This window comes from Galeopterus variegatus, unplaced genomic scaffold (genome assembly GCF_000696425.1).
Source record: "Galeopterus variegatus unplaced genomic scaffold, G_variegatus-3.0.2 Scaffold271, whole genome shotgun sequence".
In the NCBI taxonomy this organism is placed as follows: domain Eukaryota; kingdom Metazoa; phylum Chordata; class Mammalia; order Dermoptera; family Cynocephalidae; genus Galeopterus; species Galeopterus variegatus.
In genome coordinates, this window is record NW_007726382.1 from 690917 (window position 1) to 705517 (window position 14601).

A 14601-nucleotide genomic window follows, 5' to 3' on the forward strand; every position below is an offset into this window, starting at 1 on the left:
ACAAATGATCTCTGAAATCAGTAGGTATTCACCATCTGGTAGCTAGCCAACAAAGACATATTTCTATAACAAATCAAAAGCCTGCACAGTGTTTTATGCAAAAAGCTGATAAAATAAGGAAATTTGAAGTCCAGTATCTCTCTAAGATACTGGGTAAATAAATATCTTAATCATTGAGCAGTAAAGTTCTAATACATGACAAACATTTTACCATTATGTTTAGTAATAATCAAACTGAGCATCATAAAAATGAGGTAAGTATATGTAAAAGCACTGAAAGATTTAATTCACTGGAAATGGGAAATATTACATTTGTTTTATTACCCTGTATCTGTAAACTAAATTTTTCTGTCCTCTGAATGACTGTCTGCTGAAAAAAATGGCTTGAAGTGGGAACTTTTTATGGTTTTGCAAACTCCCGGAGAACAGGGACTGTCTCTTCCTAAATGCAAGATTCCCAGTCTGGCCTATTAGTCTGGAATAATGAATATATACTCAGTAAATGCTTGTTGAATAAACCAATGTGCGAATGCTTTTTTTGGTGGATTTCTATTAACTGAGGGGAAGGAGGTAACATGTTAGTAAAGAATGAACATTTTTACTTTCAAATAAAGAAGGCAATTTATTGTAGTGAAATTACATTGAAGTTTATATGTGGCCCCCAATACATCTAAAATCATTTACCTCTACACTATTGGATAAGACATCATTAAACTGCAAAGAAACTCAAAGTGCTATGAATGAGTTAATATTGACGTAATGCATTTTACCTCAGATGAAATTTAATGAGATAATTGAAAGAACATATTTAAGTACTTTTCATATTTTTCGCGTTGGCCTTTTTTTCCCCTGGAATTTGTAATGTCTTTGATAACGCCAAATACTGGATTCTTTTTCTTGTAGTCTGTTTCTTCTACTGTGGTGATTAGTTATCACAGGCTGCTTAGTAGAGTAAACTACCAGAGACTTAAACATTTTTCCCTAAGAAAATGTGACAAATGGCATGACATTTGAGGCAACATTTAAAAAAGCAAAGATGATTTTTAAACACTAATCAATAGGAAAACGCCCCAGGAGGCAAAGAACAGCAATGTACTTTACCGCAGGTACACAAGCGAATGTGTGCAGGGATTTATGTAGACATGCTTTGCAGCTACCACCTTGTCCATAACACACTTTGTACATTTGTGACATATTGCACAGATTCAGGTACACACACACTATCCGACGCGCCCACCACTGTGCAGCTATCCTCACTGAGGAGGACTCTACGCAACTTTCTAAAGGAGCTTATTCAATGACTTTTTTGAAAACAGAATCTAAAAGCAGTTCTTTAGACAGTCATGTATTTACAGAGATACCACAAGCTATGTCATGGAGGATGGTCCCTGTTCCTAAATGTAGGATTCTTTAGCATATTGGAGCTGGACAGCGTCAAAGAGCGGCTGGCTGCATTGTCGCCTTAGATAGTCCTGCTTATTTTTCTGCAGAGACTCGGACGCGGTCCTCAGCCGGTGGAGCTCAGGTCTGCTGGGTACAGTCACATGTCCTAGAATTTCCCCAGAAGCACTGACAGTCCTGCTCTGTTTCCAGCGCTCAGCCATGGGCGAGAGTCTGTGCTGATGAGGCGACTCTGCACTGCATCTGTTTCTCGTGTCCCCTCCCTGCTGAGGAGGCGGGAGAGGTGGCCTTGTGGGGTCCCCGCTGAGCACTCTGGCCCGCATACTTGCCACCGTTTGGCTTCCATGGGCAGCAAGCCCAGACTGGCCCAGGACGGCCTCTGCATAGGACGGCGGGCTTCCGGGGCTCCTCTGATCCACCTGCAGGAACACCTCGTCCCCCAGGAGCGCACAGGACCTCGAGCCGAAGCCTGGGGCTGCCTGGCTGTGGATGCCACACCCGTGTTCCTGGACCACTCGGCCGGCGAGCTGGCTGTCCTTTCTAACATCCTTCTTGGCTGGGTCTCTGGGGAAGCCTTTGGATCCCCCGGACCCAGCGCTGGGGGCTTTGCTCAGCAGCTTTTTGTGAGAGGCCAAGGAGAACGACATGGAGTGTTTTTTAATTTCTCGGTTGGGTTTGCTTTTCTCAGTCTTTGTGGTAAAAGACTGATGTCGGGTGAAGAAATTCCTTTTGGGACTGGAAGGAGAGGCCACGGGCGAGCTGTCGGAGGACCCATCCAGCGAGCCACTGGAGAAGGCCTTGGGCGCTGGTCCCCGTGGGCGCACGGGGCCCTGGGGCAAGTTCCTGGTCTTCAGGTCCCCCGGGCCCCTGCCTGTGCCATGCACTGCCGCGAAGGCCTCCTCGGGGAAGGGGTCCTCAGGTTCCTTCCCTTGCACACGACAGGCTGCCTGGGGCCTGGCGAAGTCGTCCTGGCTTTTCGTTAGTTTTTGGCTTGCTCTCCGGCTCTCCAGGCACTCTCGTGAGGACGACGTGCCAGGTTCTGAGTGTCTCCTGTCCGGCTGCCTGAGGACGCCCCCCAGCCTGGCCACCGCGCTGATGGACTCCCCGACGTGCGTGCCCGCAGCCGCCACCGCGGGCACCTGGGAGCTGAGGACACTGCTGGCTTCCACATCGGGGTCGTTGCTGTCGTAGGCTGAGTCATTCTGCTGGGTTGATGCATCTGGGGGAAGTTAAGGGACAGTTGGACTTTTTGTTCAGGTTCTTTTAGAAATACACGTTCCTGCAGTTTACCCTGTTCACACCAGTCATGGCACTAGGTAGTTGGGTGGAAAGACTTTGGGGCTTGATGTGACAAGAAATTTGCCACATTAAAACTTGGTTTCTTTTCAAATTTATTTTGAGATGAGAAGAAAAGTAGGAAAAGGGAAGGAGGGAAGGAGTGAAAGAGGAGGAGAAAGAATAAAATGAGAAAAGAGAAGACAGCATTTCACTGAAAATTTACTGATCTTAAACTTTCAGATCGATCCTTTGCATGGCTCTTTCATTGGATCCACTGCCATTTTAATGAACTCACATTCCAGTATGCGGAAAGAAAATTTTCTCACCCTATCTCTATAGCTAAAAAATACTTGGAAAAATGAGCAGTTATCTGTGATTTAGAATAGGGACAGGAAAAGTTCCAGACTGCAGCTGAGTGTCTGCCTCTGAGGCAGCACCGCAGGAAGATCAAAGGGCGAAGTTTTCATGTTTAGCGACTTCCTTACGGACTTGAGCCTAGTGTGACTTGGTAATTTGTGAAGGTAACTTCTGCTTCAAATACCAGAGATAGTTTACATGACTGGCATGGATGGTCAGACTGGCATGGACCTCGCCCCACCGTCGTCACGGATGGACAGCACATTCTGTACCTGAACTGTCAGTGTGTTCCAGGGAGTCATCAGAAGTGAGACTGGATTTTGCCGGAATGTTCTCCCCAAATATTTCAAGGCAGTTATCGATGAGGAATTCCACCAATGTCTTAATCTGTCAAGAAAAATAAGCAGGTTGTCAGCTTAAAGACTTTTTTTTTTTTTTTAGGAAGGGGGGAAAGATTGGGGATGTCGTGGGGGTCAACTATGGAGGAGGGGCCAAAATGTGAATTAGAGACTTATGTGTCTGAAAAGAGCATACAGAAATTTGGTAACAATCATATACATTAAAATTAGATGTTATTTGGTGTTTTTGAGACACGTTTTTTTTTATTTAACAATTTAAAAAAGTCTTTTATTTTAAAGTAAATACATTTTTTCATTTAAGCAAGTAGTTTCCCAAAGTGATAGTGGGACTGACAGTGTGTTGCACAAAAGAAAAAAGCAAAAGGTCTTTTTCTATCCTGGGAGATAGTGACATAAAAATCTTTAATACTTATCTTCTGTCTCACAGGACGACAGAAGACACAGATTTATTCAGTTTCCTCAAATGCACGTATCTAAGAGAGTGGAATGATTACAAAAGCATTCTGTGCCTTGTATTTTTACTGTGATCCTGAGTCAGTTGGAGAATTCGGGAATATTTCATTGCTGGGCTTTTGCAAACAGATGGTGAGATCTTAATTGGGAATTTCTTGAAAATAAGCAGAACAAACCTTATTGTTCAAGTCTCTCTGGGCTTCAAATGACAAATCTTGGTCACTGTCTCGGGTGAGCATGTTGGGTCCGACGCAGATAGCCAGGTTGCTGGCGTCCATCTTGCTGACCTCGGAGTTCCTGCTGATGAGGTATAGCACGGAGACCACGTGCTTGAGGAGCAGGAGGTTGGGCCGGGGCAGCTTATCTGCAACCCTGGAATGAAGTTAAGGGATGTTAGTTCTCAAGGAGGCTAATGGCCTATCTGGCTTTGGTGTAGCAAGTTGAAAGTTTCTGCCCAAACCAGACTTCCTTTAAAATGAGGAAGGTGCATTTTCACAAGTAATATTGTGAAATGTTCATTCGGATTCCTCCAGTGGCAACTGACACAGAATGAAACTGGTTGACCACAAGGTCTTGAGCTAAGAGACCGGTCTTTATAATTGGGACACCAATAACACAACCCTTTATTATTTACCCAGATCCTAACTTATGAAGCAGAAACTGCATTAATTACCACGGTTTGCCTTTACATTTTGAAAATCATTTTGATGAGTAATCTTTGAGCCACGTAGAATTTTTCTAACACCGTGAGACTGGTTTTCTTGTCTTTTTTTGAACTGTGGTCACCAGATGAAGATGACACATTTTTATACCACTCTAAAAAATCTTTTTGGAGAATAAATCAGTTTATAAGGGCATGTTCATAAATATGGTCAAGGCAGTGCTTAAATAGTGATGTTGTTAATAAGCATGATTTTTAAAATTGATAATAAGGCTTTTTAAAGTCTCACTTTTTTCAAAAACTGAAATGGCAACTCCAACATACAGATCATTTTCATTTCTCATAAGAAGGTACCGTTATGAAACAGCTTCATGTCTAGGTATAAACTTACTGTGATTATCTTAGGATTTTCATTTTGGGACAGACACTCAATGTCTTCGATTCTATAATATTTTGTTGAACGTACTTAGCCATGTGGGACAATTTCTTAGGACGTGGCAAAAGCGCTGACATTTTACAGTGAGGAATTTAGGATTCTCTAGTCACTAACAGGTCACACTTTCCATTTACATACGTAATTATTATTACTCTCATGGGCATTTGTTCTTATACAGTTTTCATTTTGGTTAATTATAAGGTTGTGAAATGTGCTATGGAATTTTATGAACAAAACAATCCCTTCTAGATTGTTCTGGTACATTTTAAGGCATGTTTTATGGAAGAATTCTTGCCTTGCACAACACCAATTGATGTAGGTTGAAGAAAACTCCAAATCCCTACACTTTGCTGGTGAGTCTGTGTTAAATCTTTCAGGTATGATTTTATCTCAAACTTTTTAAACTCCTTATATTCTTACACTCCCATCCCTTCTTGGAATTTGTGAGCATAGAAGTTCACTGTCTTCTTTTTGAAGAAGCCTCTCCTTTTATTTGGCTAAAATTACTTTAAAAAAACCAGGACACCTCCTAGTATTTATCCTGGGAGTGGATGTGCAATTCCGCTCTGCTTTCCTAAACATCACGATTTTCATGAAATACGCATCATGAAGCATCCGACCATTGTGGAAAGAATGAAAGGGCAGAGAGGAAGGGAGCCTTGCCCGGGAATCGCCCCGACGACTCACTGTTTCAGGGCCTCGATTCTGTCCTCCTCTTTCTGCTTCTCCAGGGCGCCCATCCACTCCTCAAAGAGGTCACAGGAGAGTAGCTTCAGGGGGATGCTTCTGAGGAAGTCCTGGAGGGTGAGAGGGGGCCTGTTGGCCTCTTTGTCTTGTGTAACGTGCCGTTGGGTTTCATCTCAGGGAACTCTCTGTGCGTCCTACCCTAGACTGTGCCCCCTTTAATCGTGCATGTGATTAATGTCAGGAACCCCTTGAGCTCACATCCTCTCTCAGCAACTTCCTAACAACAGGCCAAGTACAAGGCATCATCCCCAGGTGGGTGATTTCTGAGGGGCCACCAGGTCTAGGGGTTCGGACTCAGCCATAGGACAATCGAATTGTCTTTTCTCATCAACATTCTGGAGGAACTTAATGCCTCCCTTTTTGTTGGAATCTGGGCTCACAGAAAGAGATGCTTATATACATAAATAAAGGGCTTCACTAAAAAAAATTAAACTCTAAGACTAGTTGACCTTGCCTTGTAGGGAGAAGAGCCCATTTCTTGTTTGCTGAGAATGAGCGAGTCAGAGCCTGCTGCGGGTTCTTAGGCACAAATGCTGTGAACTCACCTTAAGCACCACGGCCAGCAGGTGCACGGGGAGACCCTCCAGGTCCACGGCGCCCCCGGAGTTGAGCCCCTCCTTCAGCTCTTTGCGGGCCTTCTCGTTGGCCGCTTTCCTGAACACCCCTTCTGTTGAAGGGCCTTTAAGGCATAGGATGGTGAGAATATCCTAAGGAAACAAGCACAGGGACAGGAAACGGTCACCCTTTGTCTGAAGACACACACTTTGCTGCTAGTAATACATGAAAATCTATGTCTAGGTTGGAGGAAGAAAATTAAAATAATGTACACGAACAGTTCTTAACTCTACCTGTCATAAACTATCCTCTCTCTCTAAGTTAGTTCTCTCCTCTATTAGCCAGTTTTTGCTTTCAGTCCAGTTGCTGTCAACTGTCTTCCTCAGCACTGCCATTTTTCTAAGAAGATGTAAATTGTGAAAGCTCTAATTTTGCATATTCTGAAATGACTTTGGGACCCCCTCCTTTTGAACTGGATTTCTGATCATATACTCTATACTCCCTCTATGCCTGTTGATTTTTCAGAAGCTACACATTTTCAGCATTCTTAACTCTGTGAAGTCAAAGGACTGGAGGGATCGCCACTCCATGCTCATTGGCAAATACAATAAATTTTTAGAATGTAAGCAGTCAGATATTCTCCTGTGCACAAATATGTGGGAGCACCACTTCCAAGAGTGAAGTTCAGCCCCACCAAGTGTAGCATGAGAACTGCAGCCAGATTTCCCAAGGATTTTTCACATCTGATGGAAAACTGAAGTAGACTTATGAGTAAATGAGCACCTACCTGGATGGGTCTGGGGAGTGTGTCGTTCTCACCGCAGATGATTGACAAGGGCTGATCAAATAGTGACACTTTCAGTTCAGGCTCCAAAGCCCCCGAAAAATCTGATGAAGGGGAGAGCCTTCTCATGAGAAAGGGCCAGGACAGCACCTTCTTTCTCTTCTTAACTTCTACACCCATGAAAACAAGGCAGAGAGGAATCAGATCACAATGCTAATAAGCAAAGGTTCAGATAACAAAATGGATCTTGTCGGCCACATAATGTCATCTATAATATGCCATGTGGGGGAAATAATTTTGAAAAACCAAGAAAGCAAAGGGCGTGAATCTTAATCTAGAAAAACCTACTGAAAAACAACCACGCTGTTACCAGGGTAACGGACACTTAAACATCAACACCAACGTTCCTCAAAGTCCCCGCCTTTCCTGTTTTCACCCTTCTGCAGCTGTTTGCTACAGAAAATTAGCAAAACCTAACTGTGCAGGTCATAAACAACCATCTTAACATATTGACCTTAATAATTTTAGAGGATATTTCTGATGTGAAATAGATTATTTTAGTTTCCTCCTTTGACTGGTGAAGAAAATGAAACATAAGGAGAGGAAGTGACTTGCTCAATATTATTTGAAGGCACTGAGTGAGCAGAGCTGGCCATTAACCCTCTACAGCATTAGCACCAAGCAGCCACTAGAGGGAGCTACATCATTCAGACCATCTGCAGTCCCCTGGGTTTTCCAGGTTACTGCTTTAAGACAAGGGACCAGCACCAATTGCTGCAGGAAGGCTTGAACCTAGACCTGATAACTGGGAATTATCAATAGAACATTACCAAGATATTCTATCCTTTGAAAATTCAGAAGACGTGTGCAGTAGGTGTTGCACCTCAAAAGTCTCTTTTTTTTTCTAATTATAAAAGCTATATTTCTATACATTTTTCCACTGGCACGTGGAAGAAGAATGAGAGAGAAGTGGCTTCTTTTTATAGTTCAGGAGAACTGGGTCAGGGTTATCTTACAATAAAGTGCATTATGAAAAAAATTGAGAGCGAATGGTGGGTTCTTTGGGATTTGAGCTCAGTGACAACTGCTTCACGGGCTCTTAGATGCATTCTCCATTAGAGAAGGAAGAAACAGAAAAGGCACTGTGTGTTTTTCAAATGTATGCATGCTTTAATTGTCAAAACATAAATGGCCAGGAGATTTAAGCCCACTAAAAACCCTTTGCAGAGCTGGGGGATTGGCTATAGAGAGGATCTTTCCTATCTGACTGCTCTCTGCTCTAGTAAGCTGGAGCATGCCTGCCATTTAAGTGTTAATGTTCTGCGGTCTTTAAAAGAACACTTATGAAAATAAATTCCTAGTAGAGTAAAACACTGTGGTTTTGCAAACCAAGAACACTTGTTGTTAGCACTTAGATAAAAGATCAGTATGGCTAATTATGCTGATTTGATCATCACAGACTATACACAGATATTGATATTCAACTCTATACTCCACAAATATGTATAATCAATTATGATTCAAAAAAATCAATATATTTTCAAAACTCACCAACTAGCTGGCAGATACTATCTTCACTCTCAAATGATGCCAACAGTGGATGGTCCTTGATATCACCCTAAAAATATATTTATTTCAACTGAAAATAATGACTGAAGAAACTTTCCCAGTCTTTCCTCACAAAATACACATACAACATCTAATTCACATTAAAAATTAAGTAGAGTGCATTGATTTTTTTTCTAGCTCCTAGAATCAATGTTAAAGTCTTGATTGTTATCATGTAAGATCCCAATTAATGTGTTTGATTTACTGCATTTATAATGTTATTTTTCTACTGTGATAATTAATCTAAATAATATTCAATTAAAACAGAAAGTTTTCCATATTCTCACAGCATAGATAAAAAGGTTTTAAAAATCGCTTTCTTACCTCTGATTGACATTCAATTAATGTCTCCATATTATTGGCATTTAGTGTTTTTGGCTAAAAGAGAAAAAATAAAATTAGGTAAACATCTTTTGGCTCTTGCTTTAGAAAATACAAATTAATAAACGCCAGAGGGGTACGTACAGCATTGCAGCTGCTTATCAACTTCATTAGACTTTGGGCTGACTGTCCAGTGAGGAACTTCACTCTTGTGTGGCTTTGGCTATGTCTACAACAAATCATTTGGAAGAGAGTTAGGAGGTACACGTATAATAAGTTGGTCAATTTCAGTGCCACTTGGCCGAAACACACAGGTTCAAACTATGAGAAAAGCTTACATTTAAAGTCAGTTCTATGTTACCAAATGTCTTATGCTATTAAGAACAGCATCTGAACACACTTATTTCTAAATTTTTAAGCCGGAAATCTTTACCATCCCAAACTTTGTTGTTCATTTATTACTTTCCCACCAAGCGACATAATCTGAATACCAATCACCACCACAACAAACATTTTTTTGGAGTGCTCATTATAGATCAGGCACCGTATTAAGTGCTCTGCATGAATTTTCTCACAACCCAAAAAGGGAAAAAACTTATTCCCAGGATGCTATTTATAGTAAACATCAAACAAAGATATCATTTACAGAATTCCTATACCAAAAAAAGTGCAGCCTTCATATTGAAGCAAAGCATTCCATGTTCCGAGTTTTTCTAACACTGGTGCGTATTCCACAGTCTAGCTGTTTTCTGTTGCATGTGATCTTAATGACCCACGACCTGCTAGGCAGTTTATAATTTCTAGTCACGTTAATTTATAGTACTTACCCTCGGAGGGCCTCTAGCCAGAGTTCTTTTACTTCCAGTGAGCTATGGAAAATGGGAGAAACAGCATGACGCTCAGCTCCTGTTAATCCACTGGCAGAGCTTCGGAGACTGAGCTGCTCTGACTTCACGTGCTCTGCATTATAAGCGGCAGGGGGCGGGCAGGTGGAAACTCAGAATGTTACTGAGACCGGAAAGAACATCATGGGCTGTCACACAGGCACAGCCAGCCAGACACTGAGAGTTCTCACTTCCTCATTCCTTTTGGGGCAGCTACGGCTCTTTTTTGCTTCTTTTATTTTTTTCTTCCACTTCAAAGTAAAAAATCTGTAAACTACTAGGAGTGGAAAAGATGACATACAGCCCATCGGTGAGGGCTCTGATTAATGTCAAAGGTGGGATGTGTGAATAAAAAATTGTGTTATTCTATGCATAAACATTGTTTGATTTTCTAAAGTGGTAATTTCAGGTGCTTTTTTTTTGGTATCGTGTTTGGGTGCTGCTTCCCTCCCGCCCACCATCTGCTTGGTCCACCAGTACCACACATTGACTAGCGTTCCTGGGTGTAGACACTGTCACAGAACCAAAAACAAACCCAAGACATGGTCCCTCCTTCAAGAAATGATCAGCACCCAAAGCCAGGCCAGTTTCCTTTGGAATTAGGAAGAGAACCCACTGGAATCAGTTGTCAACCTATTAACTCCCTTTTCCTTTCCGTGACTCCTAGTCAAAATGACTAATACTTAATTTATAGTCAGATAAGTTCTAATTCTGACATGGAAGGAAAACAAAAATTTCCTTTGATCAGACCAATTAAAGTAGAAAGGAAATGGTGAATTTCATCTGTGGATCTCTCCTTCTGCATGAGAAAGAATTCCTGGTGTTTTCCACAGGTAAAGGGCTATATGTGAAATCGCTCAAAACCTTCACAGTAGAATGGAGACATAAACTGTGATACATTCACAGTGTGGAGTGTTATATAGCACTGAGAACGAACAGCCTATATTATAGCCAATAGTAAGGTTGAATCTCACAGTACAAAGTTGAATGAAAGCAGCCAAAAGGGTATACCTTGCACACTTCCATTAATGCAAAGCACAAAAGCAGCAAAAGTAATCTGTGCTCTTAGAAGCCAGAATTGCAGTCTCCCCAAAGGATGGGTCATGAAATGCTAGGGGCCAGAGAGAGGCTTTGTGGTGGCTCCTTCCTTAATTTGGGTGCTGCTAGACTTACGTGTGTGCTTCTCACATATGTTATTTTCAATAAAAGATTTTAAAAAACTTGGCTTAATTCATCAGCAGCATCTTTAATTCTAAGACATTTTCATATTGATAGCTCTGTTGTGTTTACACTGAAAGGAGGTCATTATAGGGTCTCGACGGGAAACTGAAGCACAGAACAGCTGTAATGTTTTGTGTAATTCTGTCTTGGGAGATGATCCAAATACGGACAGATCCCAGTTTTCAGGCTTCTGGCTGGGGACTCTCTCTCTCAAAACGGTCACAGTGCCAGAGTCCACCCAGCATCCCCAAGGCAGCCGTAGATGCGACCACCCTTTTGTGGCCCCTCTCCTGCCTTTATAAATCTCCAAAATGAACTCACTGATTTTTTTAAATTATAAAGGGCATTTATGCTGTGCCTAGCCTAGTGCCAGGCATATGGTAGATACCCAATAAAAAGTTTCAGAATATATTCATTTACTCATAAAATAGTTGAAATAAAATATTGCTATAACACTCTGTAGATTATAGAATGTGTATCATAATATATTCTTTCTAGTATGTACTTTATGAACTTTTTTTCCCACTCAACAGACTTACTTTTTGGGCTCATCTAAGAAACTTAATGTGTGCACTGTTCTTATAACAAAGCATCAATCCTCAATTAAATATTTTCGTCTTTTTAAAAATAAAGACCATCTATTTTTGAATTCTTAGGTTTCTTCTCTTATTATGCACTGTATTTCATGATATACACTCAACCAGTGGCTTAAAACTGTTTTGGGTTTTGTTTTTTTTGCCATGGAACTCTATATTCAAAAGATGACTCCAGAATCCCAATATATAAAATGCAAAAAAAAAAAAAAAAAAATTGAAGCATGTTTCTCTGAATTTCCTCTTTTCCTGACAAGAACTCAAGGTTTGCTCTACATCAGAAGCTCTCAAATGATGTTCAGAGACCCCTGGGCGTCCCTGAGACCCTTGCTGGGGGTCTGCAAGGACAAAACTACTATTGTAATAACACTGAGATGCAAATTACCTTTTTAACTCTTATCCTCTTGTGTACACGCTGGAGTTTTTTTTTTTTTCTTTCCTTTTTTCGTGTCCGGCAACGGATCGCAACCCTCAGTGTGGCGACCGTACCGGACCGGGACCGGCAATGGGATCGCAACCCTCGGTGCTGTGCCCGCCCCTCGCTCAGCCAGTGAGCGGGAACCGGTCTGTATGTGGGATCTGAACCCTCGGCGGGAGCGCCGCCACACTCCCAAGCGGCGCACTGTAGCAGTGCGCCACCGGGCCGGCCCAACGCTGGAGTTTTTTGGAGGCTACACGAGGTAGGATGCTCAGAGGGCTAAAGAAAGAAATGCAGTCTTATGCATTGTTCTGTTTTAAAATTTTCTCAGTTTAATTTCTCCTATGGTACATAATGATAGATATAATGTGCTCTTTAGAGTTGCCAAAAATTTTCTAAAGGGATCCTGTGACCAAAAAGTTTGCCTGTTATCTTCACCCTTAACAGCCATAGCCATTATCAGTCAAAATCCAGGTGTGTTGTCGGATGATTCACCACTCCACGGTTCTTACTGTTTTCTTAACAGTTTTGACAAGTCTTAGTGTCAAGAAAGGATTCCTTCCTGCTCATTCCAATCCACTGCACTGTGATTTCCCATTTCTCAGGACCGCTCTGTGCCTGCAGCTGCCCCAAGTGGCCTTTGTCCCTTTCCTCCATCTCCGAGTCTCGGTTTCTTTACGATGGTCATCTCATTCTTCTCAGTTCCTCCAGTGCCACAGATGTCTGTCACTACAAACTCAGTCATCAACAGAAGGCAATGGGGAAGTTAGTTGGATATAACAAAAGCGCCATTTCCCTTTGGATATGTACTTTTAAAACTTTTTGAATTTTTAAGTGAGATTTGATTGTTGCTGGGGGTTATATTTCTTCCTCACGAAGATCATGTCTAAATTTATTATAAAATGTAGTAAGAAGTAGACGTATAAACACGTTCATTTCGGTAACTACTATTCTGAGGAGTGGAATAAAGGGTTAAATGTTTGCTAACAATATTATGATAACTTTGAATATTTTAAAAGGAAGAAATGATTTAAATGCAAATGCTATAAATTATATTGAATTTGAAAAATTCCTTCTAATCTGGTATCTTCTTCCTTTTTCTTTTTTTAGACTGAATTATGGGACTGCACATGAGCATTCACTGACATTCAGTCTCAGGGCCAAATGCGTTTCAATGTCATATCCATACTCTGGTGTTTTCAGCTCTGCAGCATCCCCTACCAGATTCCCAAATGGTCTCTTTAAGGTAGTTTTTGAAGTCCTGTAGTGCTGAGAGCGTTGCTACTCCCGAGAAACCATGTCCTAACCAGGCAGAAAGCTCCTGGTCATGTAGGAATGGAGCCTGCCTTCTAAGGTTTCCATCTTAAATCCTAATTCTATTCTGGGAGATGCAACTTTCAGGTTCCTCTACTCAACCACTACTGTCCCCTCCCAAGCAAACACACTACTCTTTTTTTTTTTTTTTTTTTGCAGCAGGAGGGTACAGGGATCAAACCCTTGGCCTTGGTGTTATGAGCATCACACTTTAGCCAGCTCTGCTAACTGGCCAGCCCCCAAACTACTCTTTATTAAATGAAATGACTTTGGGGCCTCCATCATCCCAGCATGTAATGTTCTTTTAGACATCACCTAGTTCCTCGGTTTCTATTATGAGCTCTGTGTTCTATGAATCCAAGACTAGAAAGGAAGGGGGTGAGTCTTACTTAACATCTACACATATAGCACAGACTGTGCTAGGTATTTTCAAACAGATCATCTCACACGATTATCAACACAGCACTCTGCAGTATGTCATTCTCCCTGTTTTGTAGGTGACACAACTGGGACTCCTCAGGTCAATTAACTTGCCCAGGGTCACTCAGCCGTGTTTGAACCTTGGTCTCTGGATCCTAACTCCAGAGCTCTTTCTATACCTTTCCTCAGGGATAACCCTTCAAGTGACTCATTTATAAATGGAGACAAGATATCTAGATTAATTATAGATTAATATATGTCAGACAAGTCCAGACAGATGCTTATGTGGAGTGCTTACCTAGCAGAGAGAAACAGATTTAGGGCATGATCCTGAAACTTCAAAATCTCCTTTTGTAAGTTTCATTAATAATAATAAATAGAGTGCAGTTTACATCATCTTTAAAAAATACCTGCAGAAATGGTTGACAGATTTTTCTACTTGTCAGTAATTCTTCTGTGGACCTACTGTGTTCTACTTTAGCAACCAAGGGAGGTGCTGAGCTATCTAGGATCAAAAGTGAGTAGGAAATATGCTAACAGAAAAGAGTAAGTTAAGGCCCCTGCATTTTATACTTTTAATTTTTATTTATTTATTTATTTTCTCCCATCAGCTCCCCCCTCCCCTGCATTTTTTAAAGCAGGAATATTTTTTGGATCTTCTTACAGACCTGACTGTTGTTGGGAGACCCCAGAGGGAAGTGCCACCCTTTGGAGATTTTGACAGTCAACTTCTAATTAATAGGTATGTTTTGTGACTGATGGAAAGCCACCATAGGCAGCTGGCCCTGGTG

The 14601-nt window shown here is 41.6% G+C and overlaps 1 protein-coding gene across 1 annotated transcript; it reads right to left on the minus strand.

Annotated features, from left to right (window-relative positions):
- Nucleotides 1–602: 602 nt before the first annotated feature.
- Nucleotides 603–10060, minus strand: TAGAP (T-cell activation RhoGTPase activating protein). The gene is made up of 10 exons (XM_008566838.1): nucleotides 9788–10060; nucleotides 9105–9189; nucleotides 8964–9017; nucleotides 8583–8649; nucleotides 7035–7201; nucleotides 6238–6399; nucleotides 5633–5742; nucleotides 4025–4220; nucleotides 3309–3423; nucleotides 603–2620 (listed from the first exon to the last, which is right to left on the minus strand). The coding sequence occupies exons 2-10, from the start codon at nucleotides 9129–9131 to the stop codon at nucleotides 1395–1397; spliced, it is 2124 nt and encodes a 707-aa protein (XP_008565060.1). The 5' UTR covers nucleotides 9132–9189; nucleotides 9788–10060; the 3' UTR covers nucleotides 603–1394.
- Nucleotides 10061–14601: the final 4541 nt, after the last annotated feature.

Bases quoted from the DNA above. Each gene is read 5' to 3' on its own strand.
- TAGAP (XM_008566838.1), bottom strand. From the start codon at position 9,131: ATGAAGTTGATAAGCAGCTGCAATGCT. The intron at 9,018-9,104 runs GTACGTACCCCT...TTTCTCTTTTAG, and splicing joins TGATAAGCAGCTGCAATGCT to CCAAAAACACTAAATGCCAA. The intron at 4,221-5,632 runs GTGAGTCGTCGG...ACTTCATTCCAG, and splicing joins AGAATCGAGGCCCTGAAACA to GGTTGCAGATAAGCTGCCCC.